This window comes from Apodemus sylvaticus, chromosome 18 (genome assembly GCF_947179515.1).
Source record: "Apodemus sylvaticus chromosome 18, mApoSyl1.1, whole genome shotgun sequence".
NCBI classification, from domain to species: Eukaryota; Metazoa; Chordata; class Mammalia; order Rodentia; family Muridae; genus Apodemus; species Apodemus sylvaticus.
The window spans coordinates 69,009,507-69,031,461 of NC_067489.1; the positions used below are offsets into that span (position 1 = coordinate 69,009,507).

The 21,955-nt window shown below is 50.5% G+C and overlaps 3 protein-coding genes across 3 annotated transcripts in view; 2 read left to right on the top strand and 1 right to left on the bottom strand.

Annotated features, from left to right (window-relative positions):
* Window positions 1–4,472, top strand: part of LOC127668787 (mis18-binding protein 1-like) — a 45,980-nt gene extending 41,508 nt beyond the window's left edge. Inside the window, exon 12 of the mRNA XM_052162578.1 lies at window positions 48–4,472. Coding sequence (XP_052018538.1) covers window positions 48–94 — 47 coding nt within the window. The 3' untranslated portion in view covers window positions 95–4,472. The remainder of the gene's footprint in view (window positions 1–47) is intronic.
* Window positions 4,473–6,149: 1,677 nt separating this feature from the next.
* On the top strand, window positions 6,150–14,624 carry LOC127668512 (HAUS augmin-like complex subunit 8; the record flags this gene model as incomplete). The annotated part of the gene is made up of 9 exons (XM_052162144.1): window positions 6,150–6,222; window positions 10,162–10,297; window positions 10,610–10,682; window positions 10,967–11,032; window positions 11,112–11,383; window positions 12,227–12,482; window positions 12,525–12,608; window positions 12,756–12,817; window positions 14,360–14,624. Coding segments are annotated over 9 exons (1,191 nt in total), but the record flags the coding sequence as incomplete, so codon positions are not given.
* A 3,521-nt stretch (window positions 14,625–18,145) lies between these two features.
* F2rl3 (F2R like thrombin or trypsin receptor 3) lies at window positions 18,146–20,195 on the bottom strand. Its single transcript, XM_052162529.1, has 2 exons — window positions 20,040–20,195; window positions 18,146–19,783 (listed from the first exon to the last, which is right to left on the bottom strand). The coding sequence occupies exons 1-2, from the start codon at window positions 20,149–20,151 to the stop codon at window positions 18,705–18,707; spliced, it is 1,191 nt and encodes a 396-aa protein (XP_052018489.1). The 5' UTR covers window positions 20,152–20,195; the 3' UTR covers window positions 18,146–18,704.
* Window positions 20,196–21,955: the final 1,760 nt, after the last annotated feature.

Sequence of the window (21,955 nt, forward strand, 5' to 3'; positions counted from 1 at the left end):
CCTTTATCCTTTATCCTTTATCCTTTATCCTTTATCCTCTTACCAAGGACACAGGATCCTTTACCTGGACTCCAGAGCATCTGAAAGCCTTTAAGGAGATCAAAAAGGCTTTACTTAGTGCCCCTGCTCTGGCTCTGCCGGATCTAAGCCTTTTACTCTCTATGTGGACAACAGAGCAGGGGTCGCTGGAGGAGTCCTAACTCAGACCCTGGCCTATAGTCTACCTATCAAAGAAATTAGACCCAGTGGCCAGTGGGTGGCCATCGTGCTTGAAAGCTATCACTGCAGTAGCACTGCTCCTCAAAGACGCAGATAAATTGACTTTGGGACAGCAGACAATCATAGTAGCCCCCCATGCCCTAGAAAGCATCATTAGGCAACCTCCAGATTGTTGGATGACTAACGCCTGCATGACCCACTACCAGAGCCTCCTACTGACTGAGAGAGTGTTGTTTGCACCCCTGGCTATCCTGAACCCTGCCACCCTACTGCCAGAAGCTGATGAATCTGCACCCATACACCAGTGTATGGACATCCTAGTAGAAGAGCCTGGGACCAGGAAGGACCTCACTGACCAACTCTGGCCAGGATGCCCTAGTTGGTACACGGATGGCAGCAGGTTCGTGGTTGAAGTTAAGCAGAGATCCAGGGTGGTGGTGGTAGATGGAAGACAGACCATCTGGGCCAGCAGTTTGCCTGAGGGGATGTCAGGTCAGAAAGCAAAACTAATTGCACTCATCCAAGCTTTGAAACTGGCCGAGGGAAAAAATAATCAACATCTACATGGACAGCAGGTACGCCTTCGCCACCGCGCATGTACACGGGGATACTTATAAGCAGAGGGGGCTACTTACGTCTACTGGAAAAGACATTAAAAATAAAGAAGAAATTCTAAGCTTGCTGGAAGCCATACATCTACCAAAGAAATTGGCCATCATACATTGCCCTGGCCACCAAAAAGGACACGATGCGGTGACCAAGAGAAACCAGATGGCAGATTCAGCAGCAAAACAGGTGGCTCATTGGGCCATGATTACTCCAGTGGTATCCAAAAATGAAGAGACTATAGATGATTATGACATCAGAGACACCAGTTTTAGAGAAGGCCACTCTGATTACTATGTGATGGGACTATCAGACATTGCACAGGAGGTGGTCCAGAATTGTAATGCCTGTGCCCTGACTAATGCTGGGCACCACATGGGGACTTCTGGTAAGCGACTCCGAGGAGATAGGCCAGGAGCCTATTGGGAAGTATACTTCACTGAAGTCAAACCAGCAAAATATGGTCATAAATATTTACTAGTTTTCATAGACACTTTTTCAGGTTGGGTAGAAGCACTTCCAACCAAACGGAGACAGCCAATGTTGTGGCCAAAAAGATTCTAGAAGAAATATTTCCAAGATTTGGCATTCCTAAGGTAATTGGATCAGACAATTGCCCTGCCTTCATTGCCCAGGTAAGTCAGGGACTGGGCACTCAACTGGGGATCAATTAGAAACTACATTGTGCTTACAGACCCCAGAGCTCAGGACAGGTAGAGAGGATGAATAGAACCTTAAAAGAGACCTTCACTAAATTAGCCTTAGAGACCAGCGGGAAGAATTGGACCGCACTCCTGCCTGCCCTCCTGCCTTTTGCCTTGTTTCAGGTGTGAAACACCCCTGGGAAGTTCAAGCTCACTCTATTCAAGCTACTCTTTGGGGGACCCCCCCTTATCCGAAGCAGGGGGTGTTCTTGATCCTGATGCTTTTTTCCCCAACCCCTCTTTGCCTGCTTAAAGGCCCTTGGACTTGTCAGAAAAGACGCCTGGGAGCAGCTCAAGGAAGCTTACGAGCCAGGGACCACTGAAGTGCCCCACAAGTTCCAAGTGGGGGACTCTGTCCTGGTCCGTCACCACCGAGCTGGGAACCTTGAAGCCAGGTGGAAGGGACCTTATCTGGTGCTCCTGACCAGCTGTTAAGGTTGACAGCATTCCCACCTGGATCCACGCCTCCCACATCAAGGCCATGACACCTACAGCCCAAGATGGCACCTGGAAGCTGGAGCGTACTGATGATCCTCTTAAGCTGCGCCCTCCTCGCCTGCTCACCTCTGATGAAGAATAACAACCCTCATCACCCTATGACTCTCACATGGCAAGTACTCTCCCAAACCAGAGACATTGTCTGGAGCACCTCTAAGGTCACCCCTCTGGGGACCTGGTGGCCTGATATTACCTTAGATCTCTGCCTATTAATGACCAGGTTGGAAACATGGGATATCCCTGAGGTCAGACCTGATGACCTGCTGGTGCTCTGGGAGGTTACTCCTTCCCAGAGGACGGCCTCCCTAGGCTGCGCTTACTGCAGTTAAGGCTTACCAAATTTTACGTCTGTCCTCGAGACGGGCGGTCCAGGCAAGAGGCTAGATGATGTGGAGGCCTAGAACACTTTTATTGTAAAGAATGGAGCTGTGAGACCTCGGGAAATGCTTATTGGCATCCCACCTCCTCATGGGACTTAATAACAGTGTCCAGAAACCATTCGGGGCCTACCCAGTGCCCCCAGGGAGGAAGATAGGTGCCCACTTCTAAAGCTACCTGCAATTCGGGACCCTGCAATCCCATAGTAATCCGATTTACTTCACAGGGGAAATTATTCACCGAATGGCCTAAAGGATAATGGTGGGGGATCTGATTCTATGTATCTGGAATCGACCCCGGGGTAGTGTTCCAAATATGGTTAAAAATAGAAAGCCCCCCAACAGTTCCTGTGGGACCCGCCGCCGTTCTAGCAGAACCAGGTCCTCCTAAGGCACCAGGGAGAGCCCGGCCATTGACTTCCCCTCCTCCAATCACAGAGACCCCGGTCCCTACTGCTATGCCTCCCTCAAGGACAGCTCCACCTGCTCCTACCACAGGAGATAGACTTTTTAATTTGATCCAAGGGGCCTTCACAGCCCTCAAGGTCACTAATCCTGATGCTACCACATCCTGCTGGCTTTGCCTGGCTATGGGCCCCCCTTATTATGAGGGGACTGCCATTCCGGGTACCCCAACCAGCACCATGGATCATAATCAATGCCCCTGGGGAGCAAAAAGCAAACTCACTCTTACTGAAGTTTCTGTTTCTGGGCTTTGTATAGGAAGGGTGCCCCCTACCCACCAACATCTTTGTAACATCTCCGTGACTCTTAACACCTCAGAGGCAGATCAGTACCTATTACCCAGTAATAACAGCTGGTGGGCATGTAGTACTGGGCTCACCCCCTGTGTATCCACTTCTGTTTTTAATCAGTCCAAAGATTTCTGTGTTAGGATTCAGCTAGTACCCCGTGCCTATTACCATTCTGAAGAAGTGGTCATAGAAGCTTATGATACTGAATTAAAATGAGTCAGAAGAGAACTGGTTTCTCTTACACTAGCAGTCATGCTGGGGTTAGGCGTGGCGGCAGGCATAGGGACAGGGACCACTGCCCTAATCAAGGGAACCCAGGATTTACAACACGGCCTTGACACTCTGCAGGCTGCTATGGATCAGGATTTACAGGCCATCCAGGATTCAGTTACTAAACTGAAAGATTCCCTTACCTCCCTATCGGAAGTGGTCATGCAGAACAGAGAAGATTAGATCTATTATTCCTTAAAGAAGGAGGGTTATGTGCAGCGCTTAAAGAAGAATGTTGTTTCTATGTTGACCATTCAGGGGCTATCAGGGACTCCATGAGTAAACTTAAAGAAAGACTTAACAAGAGCAGGCTTGAGAGAGAGAGAGCACCCAAAACTCGTATGAAGGGTGGTTTACTAAGTCTCCATGGATGACCACTTTGTTCTCGGCCCTTATGGGTCCTTTGATGATTCTACTACTCCTGCTCACCATAGGGCCTTGCATAATCAATAAATTAATTGCTTTTGTTCGCCAGAGAGTTAGTGCTGTTCAGATCCTGATGCTTCACCAACAATATCAACAACTAGGGCAAATCAATTCAGAATCCATAGAACCAGAATCAGACCTTTAGTTCTAAGATTAGAATTATTTATTAGAGGGAGTGGGGATGAGAGACCCCGACTCAAAATGTAAAGGATTTTAGGCCCCTAACAAACAAGCCTTTGAGGTCAAGTACACCCTGACCTCGGAAATAGCCGACATTTGCTTAACTGATCCTGAGACGCCCTGTTTCAGGAACTAGCTGACGAAAAAGAATGTCTGAATGACTTGCCTTGTGACAATCTTTACAATGTTTAACCCCAAGGATGTTTGTTCCAGATAATCTCTAACCCTCCTTAAGGCATAAACTGTTGCCTGACTTCCTCATTCTGTACTTCCCCATTCCATGCATAATTTGTCCTCCACCCCTTGCCTTGTGAATTCTTTTTCATCCACCCCCTGCCTTGTTACTGGGGGTCAATCTCCTCTAGCCCTGCGTGGTTACGGGACAACCCTAGTGCACTGGTTTCTCCCAAATAAACATCGTGTGTTTGCATCATGAATGGTCTCCTGTGAATTCCTTGGGTGTCGTTTCATCCCGAGATTTGAGTGAGGGTCTCCCCTCACCTGGGGGGGGTCTTTCAAGCCCACCACTCAAGGTGCGTCCCGAGATTTGAGTGAGGGTCTCCCCTCACCTGGGGGGGGGTCTTTCAAGCCCACCACTCAAGGTGCGTTTGAGGTATCAGTGTGACCCCAGGAATGGATGACCCAATGCATGACCCAGGCTATTAACATTATGGATGTATTTTTACTATAAAGAATTTTAGCCAGACAGTGATGGTGCATGCCTGTAATCCTAGCACTTGGGAGGCAGAGGCTGGTAAACTTCGGAGTTCTAGGCCAGCCTGGTCTACAAAGTGAGTTCCAGGTCAGCCATGGCTATAGAGAAAACCTGTCACAAAACAAACAAACAAACCAGGAGTTTTATTTATGGCTAAATGCTTGGATCAGGGAAACTGAAGCTCCCTCAAACAGATGATAGGTATCAGACAACCTCAGATGAAAAGCCAGATACATAAGGGAGACATTGTTGAGCACTATTATTATCCAGCACATTTTCATCAGTTGCAAATTAGAAAAAAGCGCCCCCCCCCCCCCCCCCGTGTGTTCTCGTATGATGTTTTGGGTCAATAACCCTGCTGCTGAGCCTTCTAATGCAGCAGGTGGCCCCTGCATCTGGCTGGAGTCTTGAGTATCTGTGTTGTCATGGTAACACCTGATGTTTTCTCCTGGGGCAGAATGGATGTCAGAAGGGCTGGGCAAGTGGGGCATTCTCTCACTGGTTGGGGATTCTTGGAGGGCCTCATGTCCTTGTCCTGAGTGAAGGTGTAGGGCAGGAAAATGCCTGGATCTGAAATTCAGTTTTTTCAGATTTCAGGTTTTGGATGAGAGGTGCTCGGCCTGTGTGTGTGTGTGTGTACACGTGTCTGTGTGCGTTCACCTGCAGGCCAGAAATGAACACCAGCAGCCGTCCTCAGTCATTCTCCACCTTGTCTGCCAACAAACTCACACACCTGTGGCTCACAGATTAGGCCAGACAGGCTTAGAGTTGCAGAGATCCTTCTGCTGCAAACCTTTGACCAAGTGTGTGTGTGTGTGTGTGTGTGTGTGTGTGTGTGCGCGCGCGTGCGCGCGCGCGCCAGGGCCATTGCTGATGGATGCCTGGAGTGAGCCTCATTCGTGGCAAACTTCTCTACTCCAGTAGAATATGCTTGGGCGCTTTCTGCAAGAAGTGGGTTTTAGTTTTCTTGTCCCATGCTGCTGCCTCCTTATCTTCAGAGGTCACCTGCCCTAGTGATGAAGGAGAAGGGTGTGAACCACAGCACCACCCCACCATGCTTCTTCTTGCTAATCTGTGGTAACTGTCAACATAGAACCGTTCCTTGTGGTGGTCCTGTTGGTTGGTTGTAAGCTTTGGAGACTTATGGCAGTGTAGTAATATGTACAGTCATCCTGGGAACATTACAGGAAGTGGGCCTCCAGGCCTCGGCACAGCACAGGCCTCAAGAGAGGCCTAGGTGCTGAAGGAGGGTCAGCAGATGTGCTATTAGTTTCCTGTGTCCTATGCATGTGATTGCTTAACAAAATGTGTGCCCTGTATACACAGAACTCTTAAGAGTTCCTCTGGGAAGAACATCAAAGGGAAGATGGCTGGACCTCTTAACTCTCTGTTCCCATAACAGGTTTCTGTAGCAGCCAAAGGAGAGAAGCCACCTGAGGGAAGGAAGGCCAGCACAGTGCCTAGGAGCAGAGGTGGGGCCTGGCTGTGGAGGGGACAAGTGGCTGGGTAAAGGGACTCTAGGATCAGGAAAGAGGTTGCCAGGCATCCCCCAGAGCAATGAAGACAACCACCAGAGTCATGCTGGCGGGCCAGTCTGACCCAGACAGTCCCTCACTTCCCAGGTGATTACAGATTGTGTCAGGCTAGCGACTGAAAACTGGCCATCATAGCATACACTAGCAGCTTAATGGCACACCTGAAAGCCCTGGAACAAAAAGAAGCCAATTCACCCAGGAGGAGTAGAAGACAGGAAATCATCAAACTCAGGGCTGAAATCAATCAAGTGGAAACAAAGAGAACCATACAAAGAATCAATGAATCCAGGAGCTGGTTCTTTGAGAAAATCAACAAGATAGATAAACCCTTAGCCAGACTGACCAAAGGGCACAGAGAAAGTTTCCAAATTAACAAAATTAGAAATGAAAAGGGGGATATAACAACAGAAACTGAGGAAATTCAAAAAAATCATCAGATCCTACTACAAGAGCCTATACTCAACACAACTGGAGAATCTGGAGGAAATGGACAATTTTCTAGACAGATACCAAATACCAAAATTAAATCAGGACCAAATAGATCATCTAAACAGTCCCATAACTCCTAAAGAAATAGAAGGGGTCATAGAAAGTCTTCCAACCAAAAAAAGCACAGGACCAGATGGTTTCAGTGCAGAATTCTATCAGACCTTCAAAGAAGACTTAATACCAATACTCTTCAAACTATTCCACAAAATAGAAACAAAAGAAACACTACCCAATTCCTTCTACAAAGCCACAATTACGCTGATACCAAAACCACACAAAGATCCAACAAAGAAAGAGAACTTCAGACCAGTTTCCCTTATTAACATTGTTGCAAAAATACTCAATAAAATTCTTGCCAACCAAATCCAAGAACACACCAAAACAATCATCCACCATGATCAAGTAGGCTTTACCCCAGGGATGCAGGGTTGGTTCAATATATGGAAATCCACTACATAAACAAACTCAAAGAAAAAAACCACATGATCATTTCATTGGATGAAATGCATTTGACAAAATTCAGCATCCTTTCATGCTTAAAGTCTTGGAAAGAACAGGAATTCAAGGCCCATACCTAAACATAGTAAAAGCAATATACAGCAAACCGGTAGCCAGCATCAAACTAAATGGAGAGAAACTTGAAGCAATCCCACTAAAATCAGGGACTAGACAGGGCTGCCCCCTTTCTCATTTTTTCAATATTGTACTTGAGGTACTAGCTTAGGCAATTAGACAACATAAGGAGGTCAAAGGGATACAAATTGGAAAGGAAGAAGTCAAAATATCATTATTTGCAGATGATATGATAGTCTACCTAAGTGACCCAAAAAATTCCACTAGAGAACTCCTACAGCTGATAAACAACTTCAGCAAAGTGGCAGGTTATAAAATCAACTCAAGGAAATCAGTAGCCTTCCTATACTCAAAGGATAAACAAGCTGGGAAAGAAATTAGGGAAATGGCACCCTTCACAATAGCCACAAACAATATAAAGTACCTTGGTGTGACTCTTACCAAACATGTGAAAGATCTGTATGACAAGAACTTCAAGACTCTGAAGAAGGAAATGGAAGAAGACCTCAAAAAATGGAAAAACCTCCCATGCTCATGGATTGGCAGGATTAATATAGTTAAAATGACCATTTTGCCAAAAGCAATATACAGATTCAACACAATACCCATCAAAATCCCAACTCAATTCTTCATAGAGTTAGAAAGAGCAATTATCAAATTCATCTGGAATAACAAAAAACCCAGGATAGCTAAAACTATTCTCAACAACAAAAGAAATTCTGGGGGAATCAGTACCCCTGACCTCAAGCAATACTACAGAGCAATAGTGTTAAAAACTGCATGGTATTGGTACAATGACAGGCAAGCGGATCAATGGAACAGGATTGAAGATCCAGAAATTAACCCACACACCTATGGCCACTTGATCCTTGACAAAGGGGCTGAAAACATACAATGGAAAAAAGATAGCCTGTTCAACAAATGGTGCTGGTTCAACTGGAGGTCAGCATGCAGAAGAATTGAAATTGATCCATCCTTGTCTCTTTGTACTAAGCTCAAATCCAAATGGATCAAGGACCTACACATAAAGCCAGACACTCTGAAGTTAATAGAAAAGAAACTGGGGAAGACTCTTGAGGACATAGGTACAGGAGGAAAGTTTCTGAACAGACCACCAGTAGCGAAGGCTCTAAGATCAAGAATTGACAAATGGGACCTCATAAAATTACAAAGTTTCTGTAAGGCAAAGGACACCATCAAAAGGACAAATTGGCAACCAACAAATTGGGAAAAGATCTTCACCGACCCTATATCAGATAGAGGGCTAATATCCAATATATACAAAGAACTCAAGAAGTTAGACCCCAGAAAACCAAATAACCCTATTAAAAAATGGGGTACAGAGTTAAAGAATTTTCACCTGAAGAACTTCGGATGGCGGAGAAGCATCTTAAAAAATGCTCAACTTCATTAGTCATTAAGGAAATGCAAAGCAAAACAACCCTGAGATTTCACCTTACACCAGTCAGAATGGCTAAGATTAAAAATTCAGGAGACAGCAGGTGTTGGCAAGGATGTAGAGAAAGAGTAACACTCCTCCACTGCTGGTGGGGTTGCAAATTGGTACAACCACTCTGGAAATCAGTCTGGCAGTTCCTCAGAAAACTGGGCATGTCACTTCCGGAAGATCCTGCTATACCACTCCTGGGCATATACCCAGAGGATTCCCCAGCATGTAATAAGGACACATGCTCCACTTTGTTCATAGGAGCCCTATTTATAATAGCCAGAAGCTGGAAAGAACCCAGATATCCCTCAACAGAAGAATGGATGCAAAAAATGTGGTATATATACACAATGGAGTACTATTCAGCCATTAGAAACAATGAATTCATGAAATTCTTAGGCAAATGGATGGAGCTGGAGAACATCATACTAAGTGAGGTAACCCAGTCTCAAAAGATCAATCATGGTATGCACTCACTAATAAGTGGATATTAGCCTAGAAAACTGAAATACCCAAAACAATCCACACATCAAATGAGGTACAAGAAGAACAGAGGAGTGGCCCCTTGTTCTGGAAAGACTCAGTGTAGCAGTATAAGGCAAAACCAGAACAGGGAAGTGGGAAGGGGTGGGTGGGAGAACAGGGGGAGGGAAGGGGGCTTATGTGACTTTAGGGGAGTAGGGGACCAGAAAAAGGGAAATCATTTAAAATGTAAATAAAAAAATATATCGAATTAAAAAAGAGAGAGAAAAAGAAAAAAGAAAACTGGCCATCATGGAGTCTGTGTCAGACAGCACAGGGCTCAAGTGTTTGTCAAGGGAACATGGGGCAGAGTGTCTGAGGGCACAGCCTATGTCCACAGAAGTCCCTGCAGAGCCAGAGAGCAGGGAGGGAATGGCCAGAGCTCCTGCTTGCTGACGCCTTAGGGGTTTGGCTACAGCCCCGTGGCATTGGGAAGTGGAGACCAGATCACTTCAGGGTCATTGGCCACATGGGGAGACTGAGGCTCGCCATGTGCTGTGGCACAGGGACAGCTACCAGCAATGACAACAAGAGGATAAAACATTGGTTGCTCAGCTTTGATACTGCTGACCTGGCCAGGTGCGTCCTGCTCACCAAAGTCTCAAACAACAGCTGTGGCTCCACCCACCAAAAGTCACAAGGAAGTGGCCCAGCTCCAAAACAAATGTGTGCATACATTGCAATGCTGAGGTACTGTTTCAGCTCAGCTGCAGAGATCTCAGGATCCAGGAGAGTCCAGCACACACACCCCTGAAAGAAGCAGTCCTGGGGGCCTCGAGCAGTACTAAGGGGTGTGGGTCTCTGCATCACTGTCCCGTGGCACTGACATTGGCATTTTTGAGCAGATGAGAGCCAACTGATGGGGACAGGCAACCTGCAGTCCACCATGCTGGAAGGGCGTGGCATGAACCTACCAGACCTAGACCTCTCCGCCATCGATGGTAAGTGGGTTCTTTATTTTAGGGCGAAGCTTGCAAGGATGCTCCCCACCCTTGGATAGCCCTGTTGCTGTTTGATGCACTCTGCGAGAGCAGCATACACCTTTCATGTACACCAAGCCTGGGATTGTGAGTCCCAGTGTGCTCCCAGCTTGCCGTGCAGGTCTGATCCCCAGCCAGGTTGAGTGGCAGCAGCAGGTGTAGGTCCCAGGTGGGGTGTCAGCCACAGGTCCCAGGCAGTGCTGGGGCAGGAGGATTGAGTTTTAGGCTAGCATGGGTTACCTCTTCAAACACCAAGTGATTTATTTTAAAATAAACGACATGGTCTTTATTTCAGACAAAATCTTGTCTGAAGCATGACAGACAAAGCTAAGTCCACATCCTTTGTCAGCTGTGACAAAAAAAGGACACTTCAAAAGAAGAGACGGGTGAGCATGGGGACAGAGAGAAGGTCTGACTCCCTGCACCCAGGGCTCCAGGGACAGAAGCAACTGGCCCTCCTGGGTTATGGTGCCCATGGGTCCTTGCTCAGATCTGTGTGCTCACACAGTGAACAGGGACACCCATAATTGTATGTCAGGCAAGATGAGAGTGTGGCTCCATCTCAGCTGAGCAGACATGTTCTATTTGAACCTATAAAGTACACAGAAGTGGGGGTTCTGCCATGGGTAGAGCCAGGTCCACTGGGAACTGAAGAACTGAACCCCCGCAGGATCTTCAGGAGACCATGGACATGATGGAGTCACAGACGCTGCTGATGATCCTGCTGTCTGTGAAGGTGAGCAGAGCTCAGCCTCATGAGCACCCGTGTGTTCTGTCCTCTCCCCACCCCACCTGAGTCTGTCTTGTGCCCGTAGATGGAGAACAACCTGGCTCTGCTGGAGGAGAAGGCAGAGAAAGACTTGGCAGCCATGTTCCATGAGAAGGAGAGGCTGCAGAGGCAGGCACTGGAGCTGCGGCGCCAGCTGCTTCTCCGACAGAAACAGCAGGAGCTGGCCGCTGCCCTTGATGCCCAGGTGGATCTGAGCATGCTCCCGAAGCACCCCGGGCACACGAGGGAGGGAGAATCAGGGTGTCACCAATTGCTCTTTGACCGCTCTGCTCAGGCTCCTGGTGTCAGCATGGTGCTGTAGGAAGTTTGAGAGGAAAGGGTCTTTCTGGCTTACACTTCCATATCACTGTTTATCACTGAAGGTGGTCAGGACAGGAACTCACACAGGGCAGGAACCTGGAGGCGGGAGCTCTGATATAGAGGCTATGAAGGAGTCCTGCTTACTGGCTTGCTCCCCATGGCTTGCTCAGCCTGCTTTCTTATAGAACCCAGGACCACCAGCCCCGGGATGGCACCACCCACCATGGGCTGGGCCTTCCTCCATCAGTAATTGAGAAAATGCTTTACAGCTGGATCTTGTGGAGGCATTTCCTCAGCTGAGGCTCCTTCCTTTCTGATGTCAACTTGACACACAAAACCAGCTAGTACATACTGTGTGTGGACACCTGTCTGCCACATGCTGTGCAGAGGAATCTTTGGCACCTGCCAGCTCTGGTGGCAGGAAAATCAGCTGCCATCCCACCCTGGTGCTTAACTGCAGACGCATGCGGGGAATGGGGATTTTACCCTCTGGCCTGTGCTTGGTTGCATGGTGGTGCAGGCCTGAGCCTGGAGCACTAATGGCTGTCAGAGCATCAACACCTCCCACAGCTGGTGCAGTGTCAGAAACTTGGTACTTTGTACCAGGAGGCCAGGAAGGACAGGGTCCAATGGAAGAACAGAGGAGGAGAACAGGAGGGCAACTGGCCTCAGCTCCCTTGGCCAACAGGGAGCCATCCTGGGAAGCTGTCTGTGCAGTGTGTCCTGTGCACCCCAGCCCCAGTCTGCGCCCTTGGCACTCACACTTGCCAGGGACAAGTGAGATCTCTGCTGAACCGCCTCTCTCCCATTGCCCTTTATTTCTGGAATATGAGAGAAAAGCCAACTCTACCGCCAACCCCCACCCCAACCCAACACAAACAGATGTTGCTTTAGGGAGCAGAGGCCTGCTCTAATGACCCGTGACTCCACAGATGATCTGGAGCCAGCCCTGAGGACCACTGTGCAGCTCCTGGGTGATCTGAGCATCTGCTCCCCAGATACCAGCGCACAGGTGCAGGGAGCCAGCGCACAGGTGCAGGGAGCCAGCGCACAGGTGCAGGGAGCCAGCGCACAGGTGCAGGGAGCCAGCACACAGGTGCAGGGAGCCAGCGCACAGGTGCAGGGAGCCAGCGCACAGGTGCAGGGAGTCAGCGCACAGGTGCAGGGAGCCAGCGCACAGGTGCAGGGAGCCAGCGCACAGGTGCAGGGAGCCAGCGCACAGGTGCAGGGAGCCAGCACACAGGTGCAGGGAGTCAGCGCACAGGTGCAGGGAGCCAGCGTGCAGGTGCAGGGAGCCAGCGCACAGGTGCAGGGAGCCAGCACACAGGTGCAGGGAGCCAGCACACAGGAGCCTGGAGCCAGCGCACAGCTGGATTATCTGCTGAAGGAACTGAAGGCCTTGGTCACTGAGAAAGACCTGGAGCTGCACAGGTGTGGCCTCCCTCTCTAACCTCCCCGTACTCCCTTTATTGTGCTCCTCCATCCTCTCCTATCTTTTCTGTTGGGGCACTGGGGATGGACCCCCACCCAGCTGATATCTCAGTTGAAGGCCAGTTCTGTCTGGCTTTGAACTAATAGCAAACCTCCTGCTTCAGCTTGCAGAGTTCTGTAACACCAGGCATGTACCATCACACCTAGTTATTGTATGTTGGAATTTTGTCTGCATGCCTACACCTCTGTGTGTGTGTGTGTGTTTGTGTGTTTGTATGTGTGTGTGTGTGTGAGAAAGAGAGAGAGAGAGACAGAGAGACAGAGAGAGGCAGACAGGCAGACAGACATTGGTCTTTGGGCACATACATGATGTCAGGGCAGAGGACAGCTTTGAGAGTCTGTTCTCTCTTTCCACTGTATGGGTCCCAGGGATCAAAATGAGGTCAGAAGGCAGGATTGGCAGCCAGCAACTTTACCCACCTAGCCATTTTGGCCACCCCAGAAGAACCTTGCTCAGTTTGCTCTCACGATGCTAATGTATTTAAAGAGATGGACGCCTAGAGGGCTCTGCAGGGTCTCTGAAGCATGCCACACCCACCGTGTCCTGCCGGGTAGGTCAGCCATCACTCACATGGGCTGGGGAGGCGGGGTCTTTGCTTGCTCCCACTCTCTGGCCAGCACACTGTTTCTCCATCTGTGTCCTGATTGGAGCAGCTGCACCCTACATCCACACCGTGGCCCATGCCCTCCGTCACCTAGAGCCCGTTAAAGTCTATGCGGACAAGTGGCCATTAGATGGACAGAAGGCATGGCCATGTAGCGATGGGCTGAGGCTCACCTCTTGGGTTCGCTCCAACAAGGTCTCCTCACATAAACTTTGCTCGCTGTTGAGGTGTGGAAGGCGTGCCACTGAGGTCCAGGTACCCAGGAGTCTGGGGCAGAATGAAGGCATGCATTCCAGGCTGGCTGCTGCTAGCATTATGGAGAGAATATACAGAACTCTTGCTTGTGAGGCCTGACAGCAAAGGCCTGCCATCTCAGCTACTTGGAGGGCTGAGGCAGGAGGATCATCAGTTCAAGGTCAGCCTGGGGAACTTGGATGCTTTCTCAAGAAATAAAAAGAGGGAGGGCTGGGAATGGAGAAAACTCAAGAGTCCGGAGTTCTTACTCAGCATGCGCAAGATCCTGGATCTGTCTCCAGCAACATGGACACACACATGCACATGTGGACACATACACATGCCCACCAAGCTTGCAGCCAATTCAAGCATTCTGCCCCCGCCCTACAACTTTTGCTCACTTCCAAAGACACTTAGGATTGTGAGATGGCTCAGCTAATAAATCCTGAGGTCGAGTTCAGACCCCAGGAATGACATGGAAGGAGAGAACAGACTCCTGTACGTTGTCCTTTGACCTCCATAGGCAAGCTGTGTGGTTTGTGCACCACATGCAAATGCATAGTTATTAAAATTGTTTTTCTAAGGGCTCCATTAGAGTTTTGCCTACAGGCAAAATTGTCCCTTCTCTTTTTTCTGTCCACAGACTTGTCAGCAAGGTGGTGGAACTTTCCTCCCAGGCCAGTAAGGAAGCAGCTTTGACGAACCAGGAAGTCTGGGAAGAGGCAGAGGGCACCGTCACCAGCAGCCAGTGGTACTTCAGTCCACATGCCAGTCCCGGCCAGGACAGGATAAATGACAGGCCTGACCCTTGATTGCCTCGGGAAGCCTGTTCTGCCACAAGTGAACACCAGGTCCCCACCCTGTGCTTGCTGCATGTAAATAAATGTAAATAAAAGCATGTAAATAAATGTAAATGTCGCTTGTGTTTGCTCAGTTGAAGGGTTGAGATGAGAGTCCGGGAGCCATACCTCTTGGACGGAACCAGTCATTTTCTCTGTTCTAACTATCCCTCTGCCTCCGTGTAGAAGCTGCTAGACTCCCTACAATCTAATCTTCCAGGCTGACTGACTCTGCTTCTTTCTGCTTCTGATGGAATTGCTCTGCTTGGCCTCACACTAACCTTGGCTGTGTGTTCTGATCGTCTGGCTCCTTCTCATGCTCTGGCTTATTCTGTCTTCACCTGTGTTCAAACTGTTCCTGTAAAACCATCCTGGTACCACAGCCATACACACAGAACACACCAAGCGCTCTCTCTCTCTCTCTCTCTCTCTCTCCCTCCCTCCCTCTCTCCCTCCCTCCCTCCGTCCTTCCCTCCCTCCCTCTCCCTCTTCCTCTCCCTCCCTCCCTCCCCCTCTTCCTCTCCCTCCCTCCCTCTCTCTCTTACTCCTTCCCTCCCTCCCTTCTCCCTCCCTCCCTCAATGTATGGAGTGGTCATAGGATTCCCATGCAGAGTAAGGTGTCAAGATGTCTGCAGAGAAAGTCTGAAGACACTGATGTACATATGGCCAGGAAGGTGGCTCAGCAGGTACAGGTACTGGCTGCCATGCCCGATGACCTGAGTTTTGTCCCTGAAACCCACAACACATAGTGGGAGGAGAGGACAGACTCCTGCAAGTTGTCCTCAGATCTACACACTTGGGCTGTCACACATGCACACCAAGTAGATAAATACATGCGTACATGAATGTAAAAAGGAATGGGGGCAGAGCTTGCCTAGCTTCTGCAAGGCCTATGTTTGATCCAAAGGACAGAAAACAAATTCGATTGAATCAAATATGCAGTCTTTCTTAGGATTTCCTACACCATCCTGCATGCTGGGCAAGGCTTGGTGGTACAGGCCTTCAATCCCAGGATTCGGGATGCAGCAGGAGGGCTTCAGAACGAGGGAAGGGAGTCTGCTAGATCTGATGCCTGGGTAAAGCTTGTACAGTCACTCAACCACACAGCTGACCAGGCTGCATCTACAGAGGAGGTTGCTCACGTCTAGCCTGGGCTCTCCAGGGCTGGCTCAGAGACCTGCAACAACTGGCCTAGGCCACACAACCTCTGCACAGTGTGGCTCGAAGTACCATCCCCAGAATGCAGCTGAGGGGTGGCAGTGGATGGAGGCTTGTCCTGGAGATGGCATCCAGATCTAGACAGTGTGGGTCAGCTGCTCCACCTGGCACAGGGGGGTTCAAGGCCATCCTGGGCTACACAGTAAAACTGTCTCATCAAAAGGCTGGAGAGTTAAGGGGGCTCAATGCTCTAACAGAATCAGGGCCCAGTTCCCAGCACCCATAACAAATGGACTATGACCCAAAATGTTTCTTCCCTCTGTCGCTTTTGGTCTTTGTGTTTATCACAGCAATAGTAACTAAACCAGGACAGTCCCCAAAGTGAGAATCAGTGCCTAGTTCACCATGACCCAACAGCTGACCAACATCACCAGAAATACAAGATGGCCCTGGAGATGTGCTCCAAACAAGGCCCTCTGCTCTCCCACAAAGAGTGTTTTGACTGGTGCTGGCAGACTGGGGGGTTCTGGTATGAATTAAGTGCTTTCCAATAAACACAGCAGACTGTGTGTGTGTGTGTGTGTGTGTTCCTGCTTGTGTGTGCTCAAGCGCCCCCACCACTCTGTCCTGGACTTACATACCAACTCCAGGCTGTGTACCTGTCTCCTCACTGTCCACTCTATCAGCTGTTACCTTTGGTCCCTTAAGGCCCAAGTCATGAGTGCACCGCCCTGTCACCCCAGGTCTGTGCTCAGGGCCCACGTGCAAGGAGGCGGAGCACAGTTCCTCCTGAGTTTGTAGAAGCCATTGTTGCTGCCCAACCTTCCACAACCAGGACATATCCCTTCTGACACCAGAAAGACTTTGCCCTTGAGATCAGACCAGGGGCAAAGCACAGAATAGTCACGGTCAGAATACAGCAGTCAGGATGCAAGAGGAGGTGGGGCAGTGGGGGGGGGGGGGAAGGGGACAGGGAGAGGGGAGAGGTACCGGGAGGTGTGAGGCTTGGGGCAGCTCATAGAGTAGTGCTGGGTAGCCTCCCTGGTGTTGGGATGTTGCTCAGTTTCTGGGCAGATCTGTGCAAGTCTTTCCACAATTTTCAAGTTTCAGTCTGTGGTAGGACCCAGTGGTCCCTAGAGTCCATAGGCACATATTAAAGACTTCCAAACTTCAGAGCAAGTTCTGACTTGGTCTCCATCTGAGGGTTTGAGAATCCAGTTAGCTGCCCTCCCAAGAGACTGTCCCCACTGCCTCCCCTGTCTGTCCCAAGCAGAGCCACAGCTGTCCCAGTGCTTGCACTTCTGTGCTGGGCCAAGAATAAGCTAACGTGTGGTCTGCTCCTCAGAACCTGCTCACACTGCACCACAGCCTAATGCTGTGGGCTGGACCATTGCAGACCCCTCACCCGAGTCCATCCCTCCTGGCATCTGGAAGATGTTGTCCTTCTAGCAGGTCTGAGGGCACTCTTCATAGATGCCACATACTTGAAAGGCCAGGGCCCAAGACTACTGTAGCCTGGTAAGTTTGTCATCCACACAGTTGGACTGCAACCCTGTTATCCTGGAAGAGGTCCTGTGCCCACTGCTGTAGCGACCACTAGGTCACTAGTAAGTACAAACTGACCCCTACACCCCCACACCTTCAGCTTTCACAAACAATGGAATATAGGGCTAGGTTTTTTCTCACGCAGGACCTGGCTACAGGTGACACAGTGGCACAGTGGCCCACCTCCTGAGGCACCAGGAGTCCTCCTGCAGCTCACCTTTGGGGTTAGGTGACGAGAAGATACTAATCTTGGACATAAGGGACTGTCATGTGTGCCACAGCACATGTGTGAAGGTCAGAGGTCAAGGTGCTAGAGTGGGTTCTCTCCTACCATGTGAATCCAGGGAATCAAACTCAGGCCCACAGCCATCTCACCAGCCCCTGAGTGACTTTAAGTGCAGGGACCCCGAGAGCAGAGCTAAGAAGCCAGGCGGGCCTAGGAATCCTCATTCTCCCCTTGCAGCATCTTAGGGCAAAGAGCAGAGCGGTGTGAAGGACCCATGTATCTTAAAAAATAAGCATAGAGAGAAGGCAAGATGGCTCAGTGGGTAGTACGTGCCGTGCATACATGAGGACCAGAACCCACGTAAAAGCCAGGTGTGGCATACAGAGACAGAAGATGCAGGGAACATGCTGGCAGACCAGCCTAGCCACAGGCAACGAGTTTCAATCGGCTGAGAAACCTAATCTCAAAAATTAAGGTGGACCCTCACTGAGGTGGCTCAGCAGTTAAGAGCATCAGCTGTTCTTGTTGAGAAGTGGGGTTCCATCTGCGGCATCCAAAGGACACCTCACAAGCAGCTGTAGCCCCAGTTCCAGGAGATCCAACCCTTTCATGACCTTTGTGGGCACAGGCACCCATGCAGGCAGAAAACACACACATAATATATCTTTTTAAAAAATACTTTAAAGGTAGAGAAGGAATTGAGGTAGACACACACTCATCATCCTTTGGCCTCTTCGTGTAGCCGCAGGCACATACAATATACATGTGCAGACACATCTCCGCCGTGCAGGCACATGCTAAGCACAAAGGTCTGAAGTTCTAAGAGGCACCTTAACAAAATCAGGGTGTCTAGGTCTGGGTCCTCTAAAGATGTAAGGGGGAGACAAGCTCAGTTCTGGTTTCTCAGCATCCTCTAGCTAGAGACCTCATAACTCCTCTCTGACTCTGGACTCTCCCACAGCCCAGACAAGCTCCACATTCAAACAGTCAAAGACAATCCTGAACTCCTGATCCTCTGCTCCACCTCCCTAGTGCTGGAGTGACAGGTGTGTCGTGCCCAGGCCTTTTACAAGGACATTTCCAGTGGGTCTCAGCTTCACTAAGGATGGCTGGACAGACTGCATATCCAAATAAGGTCATATCCTGAGGGTTCATGAGGAATGTAGTTTAAGGGGAGATCCAGTCAACCCAGAATGCCCCCTTCCCACCTCAGCCTCCAGTCACAGAAGTGTAGAGGAGCAAATGGCCGTCCCTCGGCTTCCAGCCTCCCTGGAGGCCCGAGAGGAACTGCTCGCCTCCGGCTGGCGACACAGCATAGCCCGCACCTTCTCCCTGAACTCGTGGGACACATAGTAGTAGATGAAAGGGTCTACACAGCTGTTGAGGGTGCTGAGCGCCAGGCTGGGCACATAGGCTCCGTAGAGATTGCCCCGGGCCTCAGGGCTTGGGTCTGAATAGTGCAGCACCAGTAGGACATTGCTAGGTGTGAAAGAGGCCACTGCCGAGAACAGTACCAGGGCTGTCAATCTCAGTGCATGGCTGTAGCGCTGGCCATTGGCAGCCAGTGCACGAAGGGTGGCCCCATAGCACAGGCCCATGGCCAGCAGGGGCACGAAGCAGCCCAGGACAGCCAGGCAGGTGAAGGCCGGTCTCCAGTGGGAGGTCTGCTCAGCCAGGGGCAGTGCATCATGACACAGCATGCGATCGGAGCCAGCCAATCGGAAGGTCTGCTGATGAAGAGTAAGAGGCAAGACCAGGGTGGCTGCAGAAAGCCAGGCCGCCAAGCACAGTCCAGCAGTGAGGCGCTGGCCACGCAGTACACGGGCCCGCAAAGGATGCACCAGGGCCAGGTATCTATCCAGGCTGACTGCAGCTAGCAGTAACACTGAACCATACATGTGGCCGTAGAGGGCAGCTGTGGCCACCCGGCAGGCAGCCTCTCCAAATGGCCAGCGCTGGCCACGCAGGTGGTAAGCCAGTCGTGGTGGCAGCACCAGGGCCAGCAGCAGGTCAGCCACTGCCAGGTTCATGAGCAGAATGGTGGACGGCAGGCGTGGCACCCTCGTGGCCAGCACCCACAGCGCCAGCCCATTGGCAGGCAGCCCCACAGCCACCACCAGCCCATAGAGGGCAGGCACCAGCCTCGTGGGGACCCAGCCCAGCAGCAGTGCTTGAGAGCTGGCCGGGAGCTCCAGGGTATCACTGTCATTGGCACAGAATGTGCCCGGGAAGCCTCGTGGATGAGGCTGGTCTGCGGACTTCGACATCTTGAGTTCTACTGTGGGACCCAGAGGGCCTTCTGTAGGAGAGAGGGGACATCAGTCAACCCCTGCCCTGCCCTGCTTTTAGGGATACAGATGAAGGGAGAGTGACCTTGAGAGTCAGGCATTGTGGGTGCCTCAGTGTCCCCATTCCCGCACTCAGGAACCCTGAGCTGATAAATGGAAGGATACAGCCCAGCCCCAAAGGCATGGGGAGTAGGGACCTAAGCCTGCAAGCCTGCTCAGCAGTAGCTGCTTTTCTGATCCACCCTTTTAAGGGACACAGTCACTCACCATGGCCTCCCCTGGTACTCTCTGCATCATCGTAGACACTGGGGGTCTGGTTGCCCTCTGCCAGGCTGATACTGAGCCCCAGCACCAGAGGACACAGCAGCGGCCAGCACATGCTGCCAGGATCAGAAGCGTTCTGGGCTGCAGCCTGGGACTTCCTGCCCTGTCAGCCCCACCCTCAGCTTCCGGAGCCTCAGGGAGATAATCCTACCCAGAGTTCGCACCCCCACAGACCCCTTAGCATCTGCTTGCTCACCCTGGAGCTCATGGAAGGTCCCTGAGTGCACTCAGGAGGTCTGGCCATCCTGCCTGGGTCTCTCTTTCCAAAATGTCGCAGAGAGAACTGGGCCAAGGATGGGAGAAAAGAGTCCTGAGCTCCAGCCCTACCCCCACACACACACCGAATCTCCACAACACCCACCACCTCACCCAGCCCAGGAAACATCTGTGGATCAAGTGGCCACTTCCTGCTGGCTAATCACACAGTTTCTGTTTAGATGACAATCCAGCTTTCCTCCAAGTCACCACCATGCAGGGTTCTTAGCCCTTCCAGAAGCCACCCACTACTTCCTATCTGTGGCTGGCAGGACAATAACCCCTCCCAGTGCATTCTGGCTCTATCAAAGCAAACCAACAAGGGCCAGCAAGACACCAGCAGGTGAAGAAGGTGCTGGCCACCAAGCCTCATGGCCTGCATTCAATATGCAGGGCCCACATGGTGGAGCGAGAGAGTGAACTCCCACTCTCTGGCTCTGTCTTGTGGCTTCCATATGTGCATCTTGGCATCTGACACACACACAGACACACATACACATAAATTAGAGTGGGCATGGTAACACAGCCTTTAATCCCAGCACTCTAGGAAGCCAAGGTGGCAGATCTCTGAGTTCAAAGGTAGCTTGGTCTATGTAATAAGTTCTAGGATGGCGAGGACTACATAGTGAGCAAAACTACATAGTGAGCCCCTGTCTCTAGAAAGATACATAGGCAGACAGGCAGGCAGGCAGGCAGGCAGGCAGACAGACAGACAGACAGATAGATGTAACAGAAAGCTAAAGCCATATCAACAATGGTTGCTTGCAGAGTACCCTAAGTCCTCTTGGGGGATGTGCTGGCTGGTTTTGGATACCAACTTGACACACACTAGAGTCATCAGAGAGGAAGAAGTCTCAATTGAGGAAATGTCTCCATGAGAGTCAGCTGTAAAGCATTTTCTCAACTAGTGATCAATAGCGGAAGGCCCAGCCCATGGTGGGTGGGGCCATCCCCAGGCTGGAGGTCCTGAGTTCAATAAGAAAGCAGGCTGAGCCAGCCATGGGGAGCGACCCACCCCTCCATGGCCTCCGCATCAGCTCTGCCTCAGGTCCTGCCCTGTGTGAGTTCCTGTTCTGATTTCCTTCGCTAAAGAGCAGCAACATGAAAATATAAGCCAAATAAACCTGTTCCTTCTCATCTTGCTTTTTGGCTACAGGGTTTTGTTGCAGCAATTGAAACCCTAAGATGGGGCCACACCACCCCAGCTCTTTGCCAGGAGTAATGTGAGATGTAGGCATGAGACCTCTATGTTAGCGTGGGGTCTATGCGCTTCCGTAGACCTGACACTGAATGCCTGCTGTATGACAGAGCGTGGGGACCCTTGGAGGTACCAGTCACTGGCCCTCAAGGCTCCAGATGTGACCTGTGGGGTAGGTGGTCTGGCCTCAGCAGAGGGTGGTGAGCATGTTTGTTATCTCAGCATTTGGAGGCTGAGGCAGGAAGATTGCAATTTTGAGCGCAGCCTGGGATATGTGATGAGAAACTGTCCACAATAACTTGTGGGGAGAGGGTTGGTATGGAGATGTTACTGTGAAAGCATAAGGACCTGAGTTCAAATCCCCAGCACCATTGTAAGAAGCTGACCATGGCAGAGCACACCTGTA